This window comes from Lineus longissimus, chromosome 6 (assembly GCF_910592395.1).
Source record: "Lineus longissimus chromosome 6, tnLinLong1.2, whole genome shotgun sequence".
In the NCBI taxonomy this organism is placed as follows: Eukaryota; Metazoa; Nemertea; class Pilidiophora; order Heteronemertea; family Lineidae; genus Lineus; species Lineus longissimus.
In genome coordinates, this window is record NC_088313.1 from 17,435,316 (window position 1) to 17,451,723 (window position 16,408).

The following is a 16,408-nucleotide window of genomic DNA, read 5'->3' on the forward strand; positions in this document are numbered from 1 at the left end:
ATAATAATTTTAAAATCGTCGTCTTATTTCTCTACTTTCAACTACAATTTAGCTGCTTGCGAGAGGTGCCTGTCATTTGCTTACAACATGCATGGAGATCTCTACATGGGGACATTGGAAGTCAAAATAGAGATAGATGGCAAAATGGTATCAGCACCACTTTTCAGCCAGTCTGGTCCGCAGGGAGTAGATTGGGTCCTTGCCCTTGTTGCAATACCCGTCCAAAATGGAACTACTTACAGGGTAATTATGTCATTTTACATTTCACGTCTGTAAGGCTGCCTGGCGGACGCAAATGGTATTTTACTGACTTTCTACTGTAAAATTTGTCACAAGCGATGGAAATATACTGGTCGTCAAGTTGCAAAATCGATTCGATAAAACCAAAAGTTCCTGTATGTTTCAGAAAAATGTCGTCATTAAATGTTTTTTTCCCTAAAATAAGTTGCCTATTTAGCTTACGCACCAATGAATTATAGGGATAATACCGCCGCGCCATCCTCCGAGGCTGGCGCGACACTGACTGGTCGCACAACAACGGAGAAATTTAATTTTAAAAGCAGTTTTGTATTTCTTTCAGATTGTATTCGAAGCAACAAGGGGTCTGACCTATCTGTCAGATATCGCCTTGGATGATATCAGCGTTGCCCCCTGTGGAGTTGTCCCAACCGCAACGCCAACAACCCCACGCACAACGCCAACAACCCCACCCACAACGCCAACAACCCCACCCACAACGCCAACAACCCCACCCACAACGCCAACAACCCCACCCACAACGCCAACAACCCCACCCACAACGCCAACAACCCCACCCACAACGCCAACAACCCCACCCACAACGCCAACAACCCCACCCACAACGCCAACAACCCCACCCACAACGCCAACAACCCCACCCACAACGCCAACAACCCCACGCACAACCCCGACAACCCCAAGCAAAACGCCATCTGCAATAATTCCATCCGATACAACTACCATAGAAGACTTCGATGGCAACACAAAATACGCATTTGATGTTCAGACTACGAATTTTGATGTTACGCGATGGAGACTCAGGTCGGTAGGTATATACTCTTTCAGTCGCTCATTTTCAAAATCACCCTTCAAATCAGGTTAACACCAACACCGAGAGCGAGGCTGTAACTGTTACACACCGGCTTATTACAGGTAGATGTATGCCTCATACAGGCGCCTCTCTCAACCGGTTTAATTGCGTCTACACAACATTTTAAAATCGATTCACACAGTCTCTCGTGTGCGCCATATACGTTTGGGTTAGACACTTTCTCGCATTCACTTTTCCCTATCATTTCCAGGGCCCAACACCGTCCTCTGGCACGGGGCCTGATCATGATTACTCATCCACCAGCAGGAGAGGATCGTATGCGTACTTTGAAGCCTCATCTCCCACACAGAATAACGTTCCGGCAATAATGCGTTCTTATGCCCAATTCGCTGGTAAATTGCTCAGCCTATTATTTCATTTATTGTTCAAAAAGCCACATCACGGTTCACATTATCATCGGGAAACATGGGCCGGATGTTCAAAACAAGTGTCACTGAAGAAATTGAATTAAGTTAATGTCAGTAACAATTTTCTTTGAACAAAGGGAACAAGTCGTCGCTAATTCTTTGTCCATATTGAACATGATAAACGGCATGGAACGACCAGTGCAGGCTTGAACTGCAGTCTGATCCAGTCATAGAAACTGGAGTGTATCTGAAATGTTTTAGTTTTTCGCAAAAGATATCCCACCCCCCCGCATTTTAAATTTAAAAAGACACAGACATGCCGTAACCAACATTCAGTGAACTGTGTATTTTTGTCATTTTCAGGTGATGAGCCAAGATGCCTGTCATTCGCATACCATATGAGAGGATCAGGCATGGGTAGTTTGGATGTAGTGCTGGCTGTTGGCGGTCAGCCACAAGCACCTCTCTTCAGTGCTTCCGGTGATAATTATGGCTCGGATTGGAATTTGGCAAATGTTCTTATTCCCAAACAGCATGCAAGCTACACGGTAAGCGGTTAGGCAAGAATCCTCGACAGATGGGTGGTATGGTAGGTCAATCGAACTAGTTCGTCGTAATTACGCCCATATCTCATATCTCACAAGCGTGCATACATCCTCCCATCATTGGAGAAATTTCAATGAACGGTTACCAATGCTGCTTTATCAAATTTAATTGTTTTGTCGCCTGCTTTCTACCTCGGACTATTAAAGTGTCCAGTACTGTTTTACGATCATCGAACACGAGATCAACATTAGTGAATCCTGCGATGACTTTGTTTTCAGATTGAGTTCATAGCAAAACGACATTCCTGGCAGTCGGATATTGCCGTTGATGCCATCAGAGTTTCACCCTGTGTTGCTGTCCCAACCACAGCGCCAACAACTCCAAGCACAACGCCAACAACCCCACCCACAACTCCAACAACCCCACCCACAACGCCAACAACCCCACCCACAACTCCAACAACCCCACCCACAACTCCAACAACCCCACCCACAACGCCAACAACCCCACCCACAACGCCAACAACCCCACCCACAACGCCAACAACCCCACCCACAACCCCGACAACCCCAAGCAAAACGCCATCTGCAATAATTCCATCCGATACAACTACCATAGAAGACTTCGATGGCAACACAAAATACGCATTTGATGTTCAGACTACGAATTTTGATGTTACGCGATGGAGACTCAGATCGGTAGGTATATACTCTTTCAGTCGCTCATTTTCAAAATCACCCTTCAAATCAGGTTAAAACCAACACCGAGAGCGAGGCTGTGACTGTTGCACACCAGCTTGTTACAGGTAGATGTATGCCTCATACAGGCGCCCCTCTTAACAGGTTTAATTGCGTCTACACAGCATTTTAAAATCGATTTACACAGTCTCTCGTGTGCGCCATATACGTTTGGGTTAGACACTTTCTCGCAGTCACTTTTCCCTATCATTTTTCAGGGCCCAACACCGTCCTCTGGCACGGGGCCTGATCATGATTACTCATCCACCAGCAGGAGAGGATCGTATGCGTACTTTGAAGCCTCATCTCCCACACAGAATAACGTTCCGGCAATAATGCGTTCTTATGCCCAATTCGCTGGTAAATTGCTCAGCCTATTATTTCATTTATTGTTGAAAAAGCCACATCACGGTTCACATTATCATCGGGAAACATGGGCCGGATGTTCAAAACAAGTTTCACTGAAGAAATTGAATTAAGTTAATGTCGGTAACAATTTTCTTTGAAGAAAGGGACCAAGTCGTCGCTAATTCTTTGTCCATATTGAACATGATAAACGGCATGGAACGACCAGTGCAGGCTTGAACGGCAGTCTGATCCAGTCATAAAAACTGGAGTGTATCTGAAATGCTCAGTTTTTCGCAAAAGATATCCTACCACCCGTATTTTAAATTTAAAAAGACACTGACATGCCGTAACCAAGATTCAGTGAACTGTGTATTTTTGTTATTTTCAGGTGATGAGCCAAGATGCCTGTCATTCGCATACCATATGAGAGGATCAGGCATGGGTAGTTTGGATGTAGTGCTGGCTGTTGGCGGTCAGCCACAAGCACCTCTCTTCAATGCTTCCGGTGATAATTATGGCTCGGATTGGAATTTGGCAAATGTTCTTATTCCCAAACAGCATGCAAGCTACACGGTAAGCGGTTAGGCAAGAATCCTCGACAGATGGGTGGTATGGTAGGCCAATCGAACTAGTTCGTCGTAATTACGCCCATATCTCATATCTCACAAGCGTGCATACATCCTCCCATCCTTTGAGAAATTTCAATAAACGGTTACCAATGCTGCTTTATCAAATTTAATTGTTTTGTCGCCTGCTTTCTTCCTCGGACTATTAAAGTGTCCAGTACGGTTTTACGATCATCGAACACAAGATCAACATTAGTGAATCCTGCGATGACTTTGTTTTCAGATTGAGTTCATAGCAAAACGACATTCCTGGCAGTCGGATATTGCCGTTGATGCCATCAGAGTTTCACCCTGTGTTGCTGTCCCAACCACAGCGCCAACAACTCCAAGCACAACTCCGGGCACGATGCCTACGACTCCAAGCTCAACGTCAACAACTTCAAAACCATCTGGCAAGAAACACGTTCCCGCTTTTGCGCCGCGCAGACGAGCGATTTTATCGCAGCAACTTGCGATTATGATCTCGCTGTAATGTGCGAAAATGTATCGCTTGCTCTCCGGTTAAAACTGATAATCGCTAGCTTTGATATTGATTGAAGGTGACAGGCACCTGCGATGTGCCAAATTTTAAAACACTAACGGATGACTCTGCTTTCAGGTAATGATGTCATGTGCGATTTCGAAGAAGATCTTGCGGATTGTTTCATGAGCAACTCTCGTGAGGACACGACAGACTTCGTGCGTGCTGACCAATGCCTCGGATCAACCAGTCCATGCTATGACCACACATCTGGATATGGATATTATCTCATATTCCGACCCCAAGTTCGGGTAAGACATTTAGACACCAACTCATCCCCTCTTACAAATCCAGCGATTAGCTGAAAATAGCCGAACTTCGACTCCTTAATTGCAACAGCCATATCAGGATCCTAGTCGAATGAAACACACTTTGATTCCGCTGTCGAGGATGAACTTCCCGCACGATATATATGGCCCGTGATGAAAATCACAAGCCTCAAATCCTGCCTTAGCTTGAGCTCTTTTAATCTATCAAGCTACATGTACGTACACGAACTTTTCCTTTTTTTTACCTTCTAGAATTCATACGACAGAGGTACCCTTGTGGGTCCATGGCTGAAGTTTGACAGTCGCGAGATATGCATTGGAGGATATTTCCATGGAGCTGGGTCATGCAGTGCCCATCTCATCATCCAATCCTTCAGTTCAAGCGATACCGATTACCATGTGTCCATTCCACTCACCAAGGCTTGGGGTAAAGAACAGCTTTCATTCAAGACGAAAGGAGCGACCTTCAGGGTAGGTAAAGAAAAGGGACAGTTGGGCTATACCTTAAATTGTATGGGCTGTTCGATTGAAGAGCAATGAAAACCTATTTTATCTGCCCAAGCTACAACTACTCAGCTCCTTAAAATGAAAGACCGTCCGCGACCTCACCAGCCACAGAGGCCAAGATGAATGTTATGAGGATTAAGGAAGGCTTTAGTGCTACAGAGCAGACCATAAGGAATGCTAAGGATGTATCCACAGATTGTTCCCTTGTGAACTTGTAGACGTGTGCCATAGTTTCTACTGGATAGGGATACGCAGCCTCACAAATCCTTTTTCGCGAGTAGTGAATTGTTTTACGTCGTCCTAATTTTAATTGTGAGAAAATACGCTTATTTTTCACAGGTACTTATCGTTGCGGAGGTGCAAAATGATAGTTCTGCTTCCGTGTCTGTAGATGACCTCTACATTCGATCAGGCAGCTGTGACGGAGGATCAGGATCAGGATCAGGATTTTGATCTGGTGCTGGCCGGGATTGATGGCGATCGAAAAACTTGAACACGATTCACGAGAATGCACAATCTATAAGACAATGGGTGATATGAATAAAGACTAGCAATTACTTCAATTTTGTACAGAACGACCTAGTGTAATTGTACGTGGAGTTTTAGAAAAAAGCATTTGCTAGCCTTTATTCATATCACCCATTGACTTAAAGCACTCGTCTGATAATGCACACTTTTTGTATACATCTACCGGGCGGTAGTCAAAAACGAGATGGTGTGGACGAACTAGCCGTAATTTCAAAGTTACCACGTTCATAGTACAATGGACTGTCAGTTCCTGTCGCGACGCCCATAAGCCGAGCCAAGGTTATGAAAATGGCTGCTAGCTGCACATCGGTTGTTCAATGAACTCGCAATGCCTTGCGGGTAACATCTTTTTAATTGCTAACATGAATGACATTATTAATTCACCCTCACGATAACCAAACTTATTTGAAATCTCCACATCGTCTACGCTCTTCTGGGATCGGGGGTGTCTGGGGTTATCTGGCAAGGTCAGAGCCCCTGATTTACCCATGCCAAGGCAACGATGAGTCCAGTGGGTTGAAATCAAAATTCGATTGTGCTCTTGGAAATAGAATACAGAATAGTTAGCAATGAATATGACTTACATCGTTTTATTTTGGTGTACACGTTCGTTTCTATAGTATATACCGTTTAATGTAATTTTAAATGCGGGATGCATTTAACTGTCGTACATATGGAGATAGAAAGTTTAAGTTCGTTGATCTACATCTGAAATAGAAAATAAAACGAAACTTTACAGACAATGCAAGAGACGCCTACGTGTATACGGGGTAGCTTAAAACCCAGACGACCATCCTTCTAACACCGAACTAGGCTCAACGCATGAGTGGATGAAGGACTAGAAAACTTTCAAAAAGAAATACGAGACCCAGCTCTCAATATAGTTCAGCAGTCCAGCAAGATCTGCATTGTATGATTATGTTAACGCCTCAAATTTCGACGGTGTCGCACCACTATCGCTAGGCATTCATAAATGGACTTAGGCCTTTTAAGTACAGTACTTACCTTTGACACAGGGTCCATCATGCACTACAACATCTCTTATTGCTACGGGGCCTTTACGGTCAGCATGTTTAACGCCATCAAAAACAATCTGAAAAGGAGCATTCTCTATTGAGACCACGAACTACATCAACATTTCACGCCGCGGAACACGCACAGGGCAAATGTTTGTGGGCACCATATCAAGATCCGTGACATTGGCATGAAATAAGGCCGTGAAACTCTTTAATGGGGGCGGAGATTTAAAAGAGTTTTAGTCTTCTTACCATTGGTTGTCACTAGATCTTCGGGTGAACTTGAACCAATACGAGGAGCTAGTGTATGGGCGGCAATTTACGATCATTGTTAGAGTGTTAATATGTAATTTGATACCGGCATTATGATAGCAAAATCCTGATGCCGAATAAGTCCGTTGAGTGATTACCAAATGTAATGTTTAATGTCTAGCCGCTTGGCCGATGAATGAATTAAGTAGCTGTCTGTTCTTTCAGTGACCTTACCTGGTACTTGTCGATCTTGGTTAGTGGCACTGCCACGTGTTGCCAGGTTTTGGTACTAGGATCTCCAACGGCCAACCAGTTCCATGGCCCAAAGGTGACCCCAGTCTTTAAGGCGACCTGCAGCTTCCGGCCTTCTACTTTGATGCGATAGTCAAACTCGAGACATTTGGTATTCTTGGCGTTGATGGCAAGAGTAAGCATTCGACGATGTTTCGGTTTAGGACATTCACAGAGGTTCGTTTCTATATTGAGAAGAAAGTGAATACATTTTTGTGGCTTCTGCAGCCGTGTCATGCACGACAATTTACATTCCCTCGTGAGAGTAAGGATATAACTTGGACAGACTTGAAAAATTTACTCCATGTGTGGCTGGTAGGCCCCGAGAGGATGACAATTGTTGGCTCGATTTCTGGGGAAGAGAAAGAAATTGGACTCTCATCTGGTCAAACCCTTACCATTCTTAGATGCAGTGGTAGTCGTTGGTTTAGGCGTGGTAGTCGTAGGTTCAGGCGTGGTAGTCGTTGGTTTAGGCGTGGTAGTTGTGGGTTCAGGCGTGGTAGTCGTTGGTTCAGGCGTGGTAGTCGTAGGTTCAGGCGTGGTAGTTGTGGATTCAGGCATGGTGGTCGTTGGTTCAGGCGTGGTAGTCGTAGGTTCAGGTGTGGTAGTCGTGGGTTCAGAAGTGGTTGTGGGTTCAGGGCAGCTAATTATCATAACATCATCGATGGCAATGTCACTCTTGAAGGCATCTCCCCTTTCTGCCACAAATCGAACCTAAAAGGAAACCCCAACATAAACAACTATTTTTAAGGTACAATTTTTTTCAATGATCATTGATGACACAACTAAAAGACATTAATAAACAGGGAGGCACATTTCTAAGTAATATTGGCATGGTGGATTTCTCTTTTAGACGCCATTAAATTGTTAAGCAGCCAAACGGAGATGTTATCGAATAAGGCTTTTCGGCTTCAATTGAATTTCAGATTGCAATTGCTTTCCGCTTCAATCGGTTGACCTCGTTAAATATTTTGCCGAGGTTAAAAACGTTTTCAACACCTTGTAGTTGTCGGTTCTTTTAGGAATTGTAAGGTTTGCCGTCCTCCACTCAAGGCCTTTGTTCCCTTTTGCATGGAATAGCGGTTTCACTTCCTCCACACCGTCAATCACGAGCTTGACAGCCAGGGAACCCATATTGGCGCCATTCATGGAATAAGCAAACGAAAGACACCTACGAGTAGAATCTGAAGGAAAAAAAATTGAAATAATTCTTAGATTAAAAATAATACCTGCATATATTTTTGCTTAATGCTGTGGACAAAACTCGTTCAATTACGCGCAACTTACTATGTTGTATGAGGTCAGAAAAAGCATATACATAGCCTGATTGGTGAACCTCTAATCTACAGTTTGTTCGGTACAATAGATGTGCGGGTTGGCGAGGCAACTGAAATTATGGCCATCTGAATGGAATATTAATTGTTCATAATTTGACTTTCTGTGATTTAATTCACACAAGATCCGTCTCATGAGGCAAATCCGCAATAGACGTCCGCTGAAGCGACCAGAAACATCGACAATGATAGTTACATGGACCACTGCAATGGCGCCAGGCGGCCATTTTGGGATTGAGACTGGGCAGAAAATTAACAGAGTACCTCCTTGTGCCATTGTATTCAAGCCCATCGTTCTGCAGTTACACGGCATACCAGAATGCGAAATCCAGCGACCATGCAATACCTGATCAAAATCGGCAGCCGTCTTGGATTTTAGATATGGCCCAAAATCGATAGCGTATCCCTCTCCCATCTCACTCCATCATCACGTGACAGAAAATTCAAGCCAATTGGGTGTCTCTTTCAGCATTTAAATCCAGAAGGTACACGCCGGGCTATGCAAGATATTTGGTCGGGCAGAAATCTACGAGTAACCACACTTTTTATTTCTTCGCATTACGCCCCCAGTGACCAAACAGTGAATGATAGGATGATGACCTCCGTGATCTTGTAAAGTGAGTCAAGGTCAAAACCCGCAGGACATAGTAATCATGTCCCTCACGTACCTGTCATAAACATTTCAGCAAACTGCGAGGTGCATTTTTTGGCTCACCGTAGGGGAATCTATACCACACCGCTGAGTCCGTCGTCGTCGTCGTCTGTATCCAGTTTCAAAAAACAGTGGCTCGTTTCTTAACCACTAGAGCTGTGAACATGAAACTTTGTACACGGACCCCAGGTCACGTGACCTCTGACAATGAATTTCGGTCCGAACTGATTCTTCACTTGGCCACCAGAGGGCCAGAAGTGGAAACCTAAAAAGTGTGATATCTCTCTTATGAGGAACGCCCGGCAGAATTTCATTTAAAATCTGTACTGGTTGAAAATAAAATTTCACTTACTATCGAAGATGATCGTTGAGGTCAATGACACCAACTGACCTGGGACCGCAGGAGCGGATGCCTCAAAGTACGCGTAGGTTCCGTGACCCGTGGTATGGTCGCCAACAGGGCCAGTGTCGAAGGATTGGGTTTCACCCTGAAGGACACAATCATTGGAATTTCTACACAATAATTCTGCTTTGTTTATCAATCTACAATAATTTGTTTTTTATGAAAGAGTAGGTTTATCAATTTGAAAAAGTCGTCATCAATGTTACATAATCATTCTGTGGGCTGACACAAGTTGTCATTTTCCAAGCGTCGTCAATGATGATCATGGTTGCCAAGTCTCACTCGACCTACTGACGACACGAATTTCAATGGGCGTGTGTAAAAAGAGTATAGGACAGAAGACCGGGAGAGCGACAAGTTGTGAGACCAGTGGCTAAGTTCTCAGCCAATGGACGTCGCTGTAGCGAAACTTCAAGGCAGCTTGTCTTGCGTCATTGATCTGATCTAGAATTTAATCTATTTCGGCACCGCGAAAACAATTCTCCATGCAGATCAGAGGATAATCTGATATCGTGAATAACGGAGCCAAAAATGCGGCCTGTATTGGCAGTCACATGACGTCGTCGTTGCCAAGCGACTGCACGAGACTCTGCTCGAGTGCAGAGAATGTACAACATTGGTTTAAGGAATTAATACCGAGCTGGCGGTCATTGGTTGTATAATCAAGACCGCTCGGGTAGACCGAAAATGCAGTCCAAAACCCAAGGCGCTTCGCCGAGGGTTTTGGACGTAATTTGAGGTCTACCCGAGCGGTCTTGATTATACAACCAATGACCGACAGCGAGGGATTAATTTCTATTCTAAAAGGTTTCAAAATTAAACAAATTAAATACGATTTGAAAGGTATATATGTTCCGTTTTCGTCAAAGAATGATCCAGCCTGGTGTCCGGAACTCCGCCATATTGTTGCTTGTGAAGATGACGTCACGCAGCAAGGGAATTCCCAGTCTGCTAGCTCGATTTCTACCATTTCCTCGTCTTTGACCTCTTCTGAATCCTGACTGACGACCTCGAAAGAGTCCTCGGGTATCCTCCCTACTTCACAAATCCCAATATATCGGGGAATACTTCAAAATCTCGTGTTCTTGACATTGTTTTGTGGGGCTGAGTCGTTGCTTCTTGGTGAAAATAATTCGTCTGCTAAAATTCAGAATTTTATACCTACCCAGGCGGTCATTGGTTACGCTACCAAGACCGCTCCGATCAAAACGAGGCGTAATGTATTTTGTATTGGAAACAATGCTATACTGTGACTAAGGCCTTTTAGAATAACAAACATTACAAGCCCTTTTAAACAAGTTATTTTAAATCGCTTAACTTAGCATGAAATGATTCATAATAATTTTAGGCGAACCATGGCGATACTTACACTCAAAAGAAACCATGTGTCTCCGTACTGGCGGTCGACATCGAAAAAATACACTCCTGAGTAAGCAGAATTCTCAAAATCTTCCGAAATAGTTGCCGTGGCTGCAATTTACAAGTCAAATGCTCGATTAGTTTCACCGATCTGAAACCGGTGGATTAATAGTAGTACCATAAAGGAATTACTGCGTAATTCTAAGTGGGACCTTTATGTTTATTCCTTTATGGTAGTACCCAGCCAGAAGAATGTCATATCATTCGGATATCGAATTGTCTATCCAATTTAACGGCACAATGTGAATGACAATGTACATCAGTACTTTCTATACGAGCATCGAAGGTCAATGATACTTGTTGCCGGCTGATTATATATGTAAAAAAGAATAAACATATCTAGCTTCAAAACGGCGTGTGTTAGGCGAAAATAGACCCAATGAGTTTCTGCGACGAGCAAGTTAATGACATGTCGAGATGTTAGATTTTTCAGGTATAATTTGAAGGAACGAGGGGCTATGTAATGTAAAACGTCGCGCGTACATTGCATGTGCATTAGCGACAAAACGAAGAGACGGACAAATATCTGTCAGATACTTACCCACAGTATCACAGTTTACTCCAGAGAATCCACTATTGCAGACACATTTACTATCCGTTTGGGAGCCACCATCTACACAATATGAACTACCAGGACAACGTGTTTTCAAAAGGATGCAAGCTGAAAGTACATTGTCAAGTATAATTACTTTTTCATTGAGAAAACTGCAATTGTGATGATAAAAATCACCCCATCCACACTATCTGTTCCCTCCCCGGCTCTTTTCTTAAAACCTGAAGTTATACATAGACCGACAGGACCAAACCGACATGCTCACTGCTCAATAAGCATGTTCGGTAACCAGAACCACCATGCACAGCCAGGCGCAGAATCAGTCATTCATTAGCAGTTCGAACATTAGCAGTTCGAACAACCAATCAATCGATTTAAACGTCAGCCCAGCTGACAACACTCATTCAAGGATACAGTGTACCTTCGATCTGTGTTGTCAGTTGGATAGGCTTTTTTTTCTTGACGTATGTCAGTTGGGATGGCGATTTTGGATCTTCCGGTACGCCCGTGGTTCTTCGCGTATAAGGGCGGGTCAAACTGGATTAGCGGAATCTCGGTGGATAATGTGGTGATGATGACACAGTAAAAATAAAGTACTATAATTCTGATAGCATCAAGTTTATCGCCGGAAGAAAGCAAGCATTGTCTGTATAATCATCATGTTCTCTTTAGATTCTCATGGTGCCTGGTTTTGCTGTGACAGATCACGTGTGGAGAATTATGGGTAATGGCTTCATCCTGCAGCGGTATTAGCCTGGTCAATTAACCAAATTCTCTTGGCTTTGAACCCTCCATTCACTCTTACCTGTGATTTCTCTCAGTGAGACGATTGCTTTAAATCCGGTGGTAGGCTTCGAGTCTTCTTGGCTCTTAAACAGCACACTAACAAAGCGGTCTTCCCCTTCGACCCTGGACTGCACTGTCAACAACGGGTCGCTTACATTTCTAACATCAGGAGATGAACCGCAAATGCTACAATACAAATGATTCGTGCAGCAATTTCATGTTACGGGTATAGCAACTAAAACGATTATGCAAAATATGATTATGCTGAATTTGATTATACTTTTTCAAGTACATGTAAGCCGGATCATATATAGCTTCAAAAAATTATCATCTCTTTTACTTCTTCTACACTCTTCCTGCTAACTCAGTCATTAACTACCTGTTTTTTTAGAGTGTCGCATCTGCAAAAACAAGGGGTGTCAAGGAAATCTCTGACAAGCCTTTAAATTATAACAAGATCGAGTTTTCATTTTTACTATTCCGATTTTTAGTCGAGTGTGGGCGATCCAACGGAATGAGTACAGTACAAATCTACATGTATTAAAAACTGTAACTTACAATTTCCCCGTTTGTCCAAACAGATTTGTTCTTAATTCCAGTGTATCTGCGCAATGTTTAGTTCGAGCTTCGTCTCTGAGTTGATTATTGATGCTGAGTAGTTTGAATTCAACAACATAGTGGATCAATTTAGACTTGAAATGTAGAACAAATAGTCATAATTAGCCGTCGTAATCGGGACTATTTCAAAGTACTACTGGGCGTTGGCTGTCGTTTGTCAGTGCACAAGTGGTTTATAAACCACGCTATGTCAGTGGTAATAAATTGGGTTCTAACTGCAACCTATCAGGGCGTTTTAAACCAAAATCGCCACCACAAACGGTTTAATCGTCATCACTCATTATGTTTTCATGGCAACAAACGTGGATCGCAAAAGCGCTCGCTCACGAAGCGCTTCAGGGCCAAGTCTTTTAAATCAGTCTGAAATGCGGAGCAAATCACTTGACCTACTAGCATAATTTTATGTCTATAATCGAGTACTCACGAAGAGGCCGGAGTAAATTTAGAAGGCCATCAATATGTACGTAATCAAACCGAACTAAAGGTTACACTCATCTGTATAACGTTCATAGGACACCAGGTCTAGGAAAGCCAAGTATTGCCCTGGTGAAATAAGCAGGGTGTTTTCCTAATGCAATGTATGGACTTACCTTGAACACCCAAGCGCATCTGTCACCTGCACTGTAAGTGTAATTCCCGCCAAACCCCGGTGTCTCGACAGTCAGGCTGTCGTGCTCGCCCAAGGAGAATATTCCACCACAGTCTGAAGATAAAGAAAATGAACATGCACCATCTCCGAAATTAGTAAAAATAGCAGTGAAACTAACCGACTAGTAGTAAATGTTAACCACTGGAATGATTAAGAATGACTATTTCCAAAGATTAAACAACTTTCACAGTCGGTTCAATAGCAACTACCAGGGATGTACAATTTTACTGTAAAATAGTTATATCTATTAATTTATGTTAAGGGTGCACAAGCATACAACAATAAAGAAAACTGGTTACGTCCTGTCAGCGTAATTTAAGATGGAGGAGTGCACACGACAGTGTGCAATGCCAATGCAGAGAAAGGACTTTCTACATAAAAAAAGAAGTCATCTCAACTGATTGAAAATACATAGGGATGCATACGTACTCTTTGTCCAAGTCGGATCTTGCGTGTTGCACGTGTCACCTCCCAGACCATCGGGGCAAGTGCATCCACACGCTTTGTTCTGGTAACCACCATTTTGACAGGACGACGTATCGTTACAGCTGTCATTGCATTTGTACATGAAGTTGACGTTCATCTTGTCGTAGTAGCTCAGAAATCGGTTCCCCATTATAACATTTAGCGCCGGGTCATTTGCCGTTATGGTGGTTCTGCCATTTGCTGACCAGTCCTGTAATGTACAAATATTTAAATTGTGCCTGACCAGCCTAACCACCAGCTGATACCCGAGTTAAATATCGAAGCAATGTATTTATCGACATTGCCATACGTTACACTCTTTATATAATCAAATCATGAAATGCCAGCTTGCGCTGTCTGTGACCCTTTACGTGTTGACACGTCGTCTGGCATAGGACAAATTAGGAAGCTTGCTTATTTCTTGATTAGGGAGATTTGTGAAACCTGAAAGACTGCTACATTTCTTCCACACTTTTTAATGGCCCCACCATGATACTTGATAAAAGTGGGCAGACAACATTCTACATATTTTACTTCATGTTTATACGATCTGCCTCGATGTTTAGCGATTATGATATAATATAGATTCCTATTAGTGTACTTACTCTTGGCGCGGCAAGCATAATTGACTCCAGATTGAAAGGTACCACGTTTAAGGAGGACTGCTTGTCAAAAATAAATGTTCTATCAGTCCTTATATTTTCATAATGAACTGTCACGTACTCGTCTCTGTCACTACGCGACTGCTCGTGAATGAGCCCCAGCAGGTGCCCAAACTCGTGAAGGAGGATATAGTTCTGAAAGGAATGAAGAGAAAAGTTTGATTGTTGGCTCGATTAATTGATTAATTGATTGATTGATTGATTAATTGATTTAGACCTACTGACTGACCAATTATCGAACCGGGTATCATTAATCCCAGCTTCCGAGCGGATCTCAGCGTCCAATCTTCTGGAGAGCATGCAAACGAAAGACAATACAGCTATGGATTTTGCCTTGGTTTTACTTTCACTGACCGAGGTTAGAATGCACCGTTTAGGTACGAAATACACCCCCCTTGACTAGAGTCTTTCAATATAAATTTATTTATTTATTGAAAGACTCCGCCTCAGCAAACACAAAAGTCGAACTGAGGCGATACGTATTACTTGGTATTCTCATCCAGTTGTCTAAGCTGTCCGAGGACTTCCTCGGTGACGATTGGGCATAGCTAGAAATGTCAATACCTCAAGTAAAATCCTATGAACGATGTCTCAATGTCAGCCAAGCTTTTCAGTATTCCAGCATAACGATTACTGTATAACCGAAGTCCAACCATCTTTTAAGGTCATCCACAACACCTTTAAAAAGGTATTGTGGTTGACGTTCTCGGCCTCATCACCGAATTTTAGCTAAATTGTACGTTGAGAGCGATTAGTGAGTAGATGCATGCACGGTGATGCATGGGTGACAGAGAGAAATATAACAACTGGCGAACCATAGACACATTAGTGAGTTTTTGAAAAGCCTCCGAAACGCCAACGCGAAAGCCTTTCCCATTGTTCGAGCTCCTTCCTGATCACGATGTCGAAAATTGGGACAGGCGTTCGCGTTGTTGGTTGGCATTTCGGCGGATTTACGGAAAGCTTTAGCAGCTCGCGGCGAGCTGACGTCGGCCTTAATCAATGATAATGAAAGATACTCTCTAGTAGGGCTACCGCCGACTACGTCAACCATAAGTCCAAAAAGGAAATGTGCTAAAAGAGTGGATGGTTTGACGTCTTTCATTCTTGGGAGTTATCACGCGGTTTGACACTAACTCTAAAATAATAGTCTACTAACCTCCATGCACGTATCGCCAACTGATACTGTCTGTGGTTGATACTTTAAAGCTATTCTTCCTACACGCGAAGAACAGCCAGTGTAACCGCCGATTTTTGTCCAATATTGGTCGGATGCGGTCTTTGGTCGGAAGGTCACGCAGGATATAGATTCATAAATGTCCATTATACCTCTGATAACCTGATGGTAATTTTGCTCGGCTAAATTGATTGTAAACAAGAATAATGATGAGGATAATAATAATAATAATAGTATCTTAAACAGGACATCTACATTGTCAATTAAGTTCGTACATTTATTAGTCCAAAAATATGTTTATAAATTGCATGTAATTGGAAAGCATGTACCTGAAAGTGAATAGCGAAATAAACAGATAAATTAGCACCTCTATATCATCGGGAAGAACGGTATACTGAGATTATGGGCCGCAGAATTTGAATATCAACCATTCTCAGTTTTCATTTTTTGTCCGAGGCCTTGGGTGCATGGTGTTCCAGCGGTAGATTTGTTTGAATAGGGCCTTTTATCAAAAGGTGAAGAAATTCAACCCATTTTTCATTCTGACCAACGATATCCGATTCACTTCGAG

The 16,408-nt window shown here is 43.0% G+C and overlaps 3 protein-coding genes across 3 annotated transcripts; 2 read left to right on the top strand and 1 right to left on the bottom strand.

Moving 5' to 3' along the window:
* Positions 1-87: 87 nt before the first annotated feature.
* On the top strand, positions 88-4,208 carry LOC135490019 (mucin-2-like). Its single transcript, XM_064775664.1, has 8 exons — positions 88-243; positions 581-1,066; positions 1,323-1,464; positions 1,843-2,027; positions 2,304-2,723; positions 2,981-3,122; positions 3,499-3,683; positions 3,960-4,208. Exons 1-8 carry the CDS (start codon positions 88-90, stop codon positions 4,206-4,208), a joined length of 1,965 nt encoding a protein of 654 aa, XP_064631734.1.
* Positions 4,209-4,304: 96 nt separating this feature from the next.
* LOC135489908 (uncharacterized) lies at positions 4,305-5,764 on the top strand. Its single transcript, XM_064775536.1, has 3 exons — positions 4,305-4,507; positions 4,778-4,996; positions 5,372-5,764. Exons 1-3 carry the CDS (start codon positions 4,319-4,321, stop codon positions 5,483-5,485), a joined length of 522 nt encoding a protein of 173 aa, XP_064631606.1. The 5' UTR covers positions 4,305-4,318; the 3' UTR covers positions 5,486-5,764.
* A 35-nt stretch (positions 5,765-5,799) lies between these two features.
* LOC135489557 (MAM and LDL-receptor class A domain-containing protein 2-like) lies at positions 5,800-14,155 on the bottom strand. The gene is made up of 12 exons (XM_064774955.1): positions 13,963-14,155; positions 13,475-13,587; positions 12,825-12,958; positions 12,286-12,452; positions 11,469-11,588; positions 10,878-10,978; positions 9,458-9,593; positions 8,119-8,303; positions 7,518-7,833; positions 7,063-7,304; positions 6,566-6,653; positions 5,800-6,268 (listed from the first exon to the last, which is right to left on the bottom strand). Exons 1-12 carry the CDS (start codon positions 14,147-14,149, stop codon positions 6,249-6,251), a joined length of 1,809 nt encoding a protein of 602 aa, XP_064631025.1. The 5' UTR covers positions 14,150-14,155; the 3' UTR covers positions 5,800-6,248.
* Positions 14,156-16,408: the final 2,253 nt, after the last annotated feature.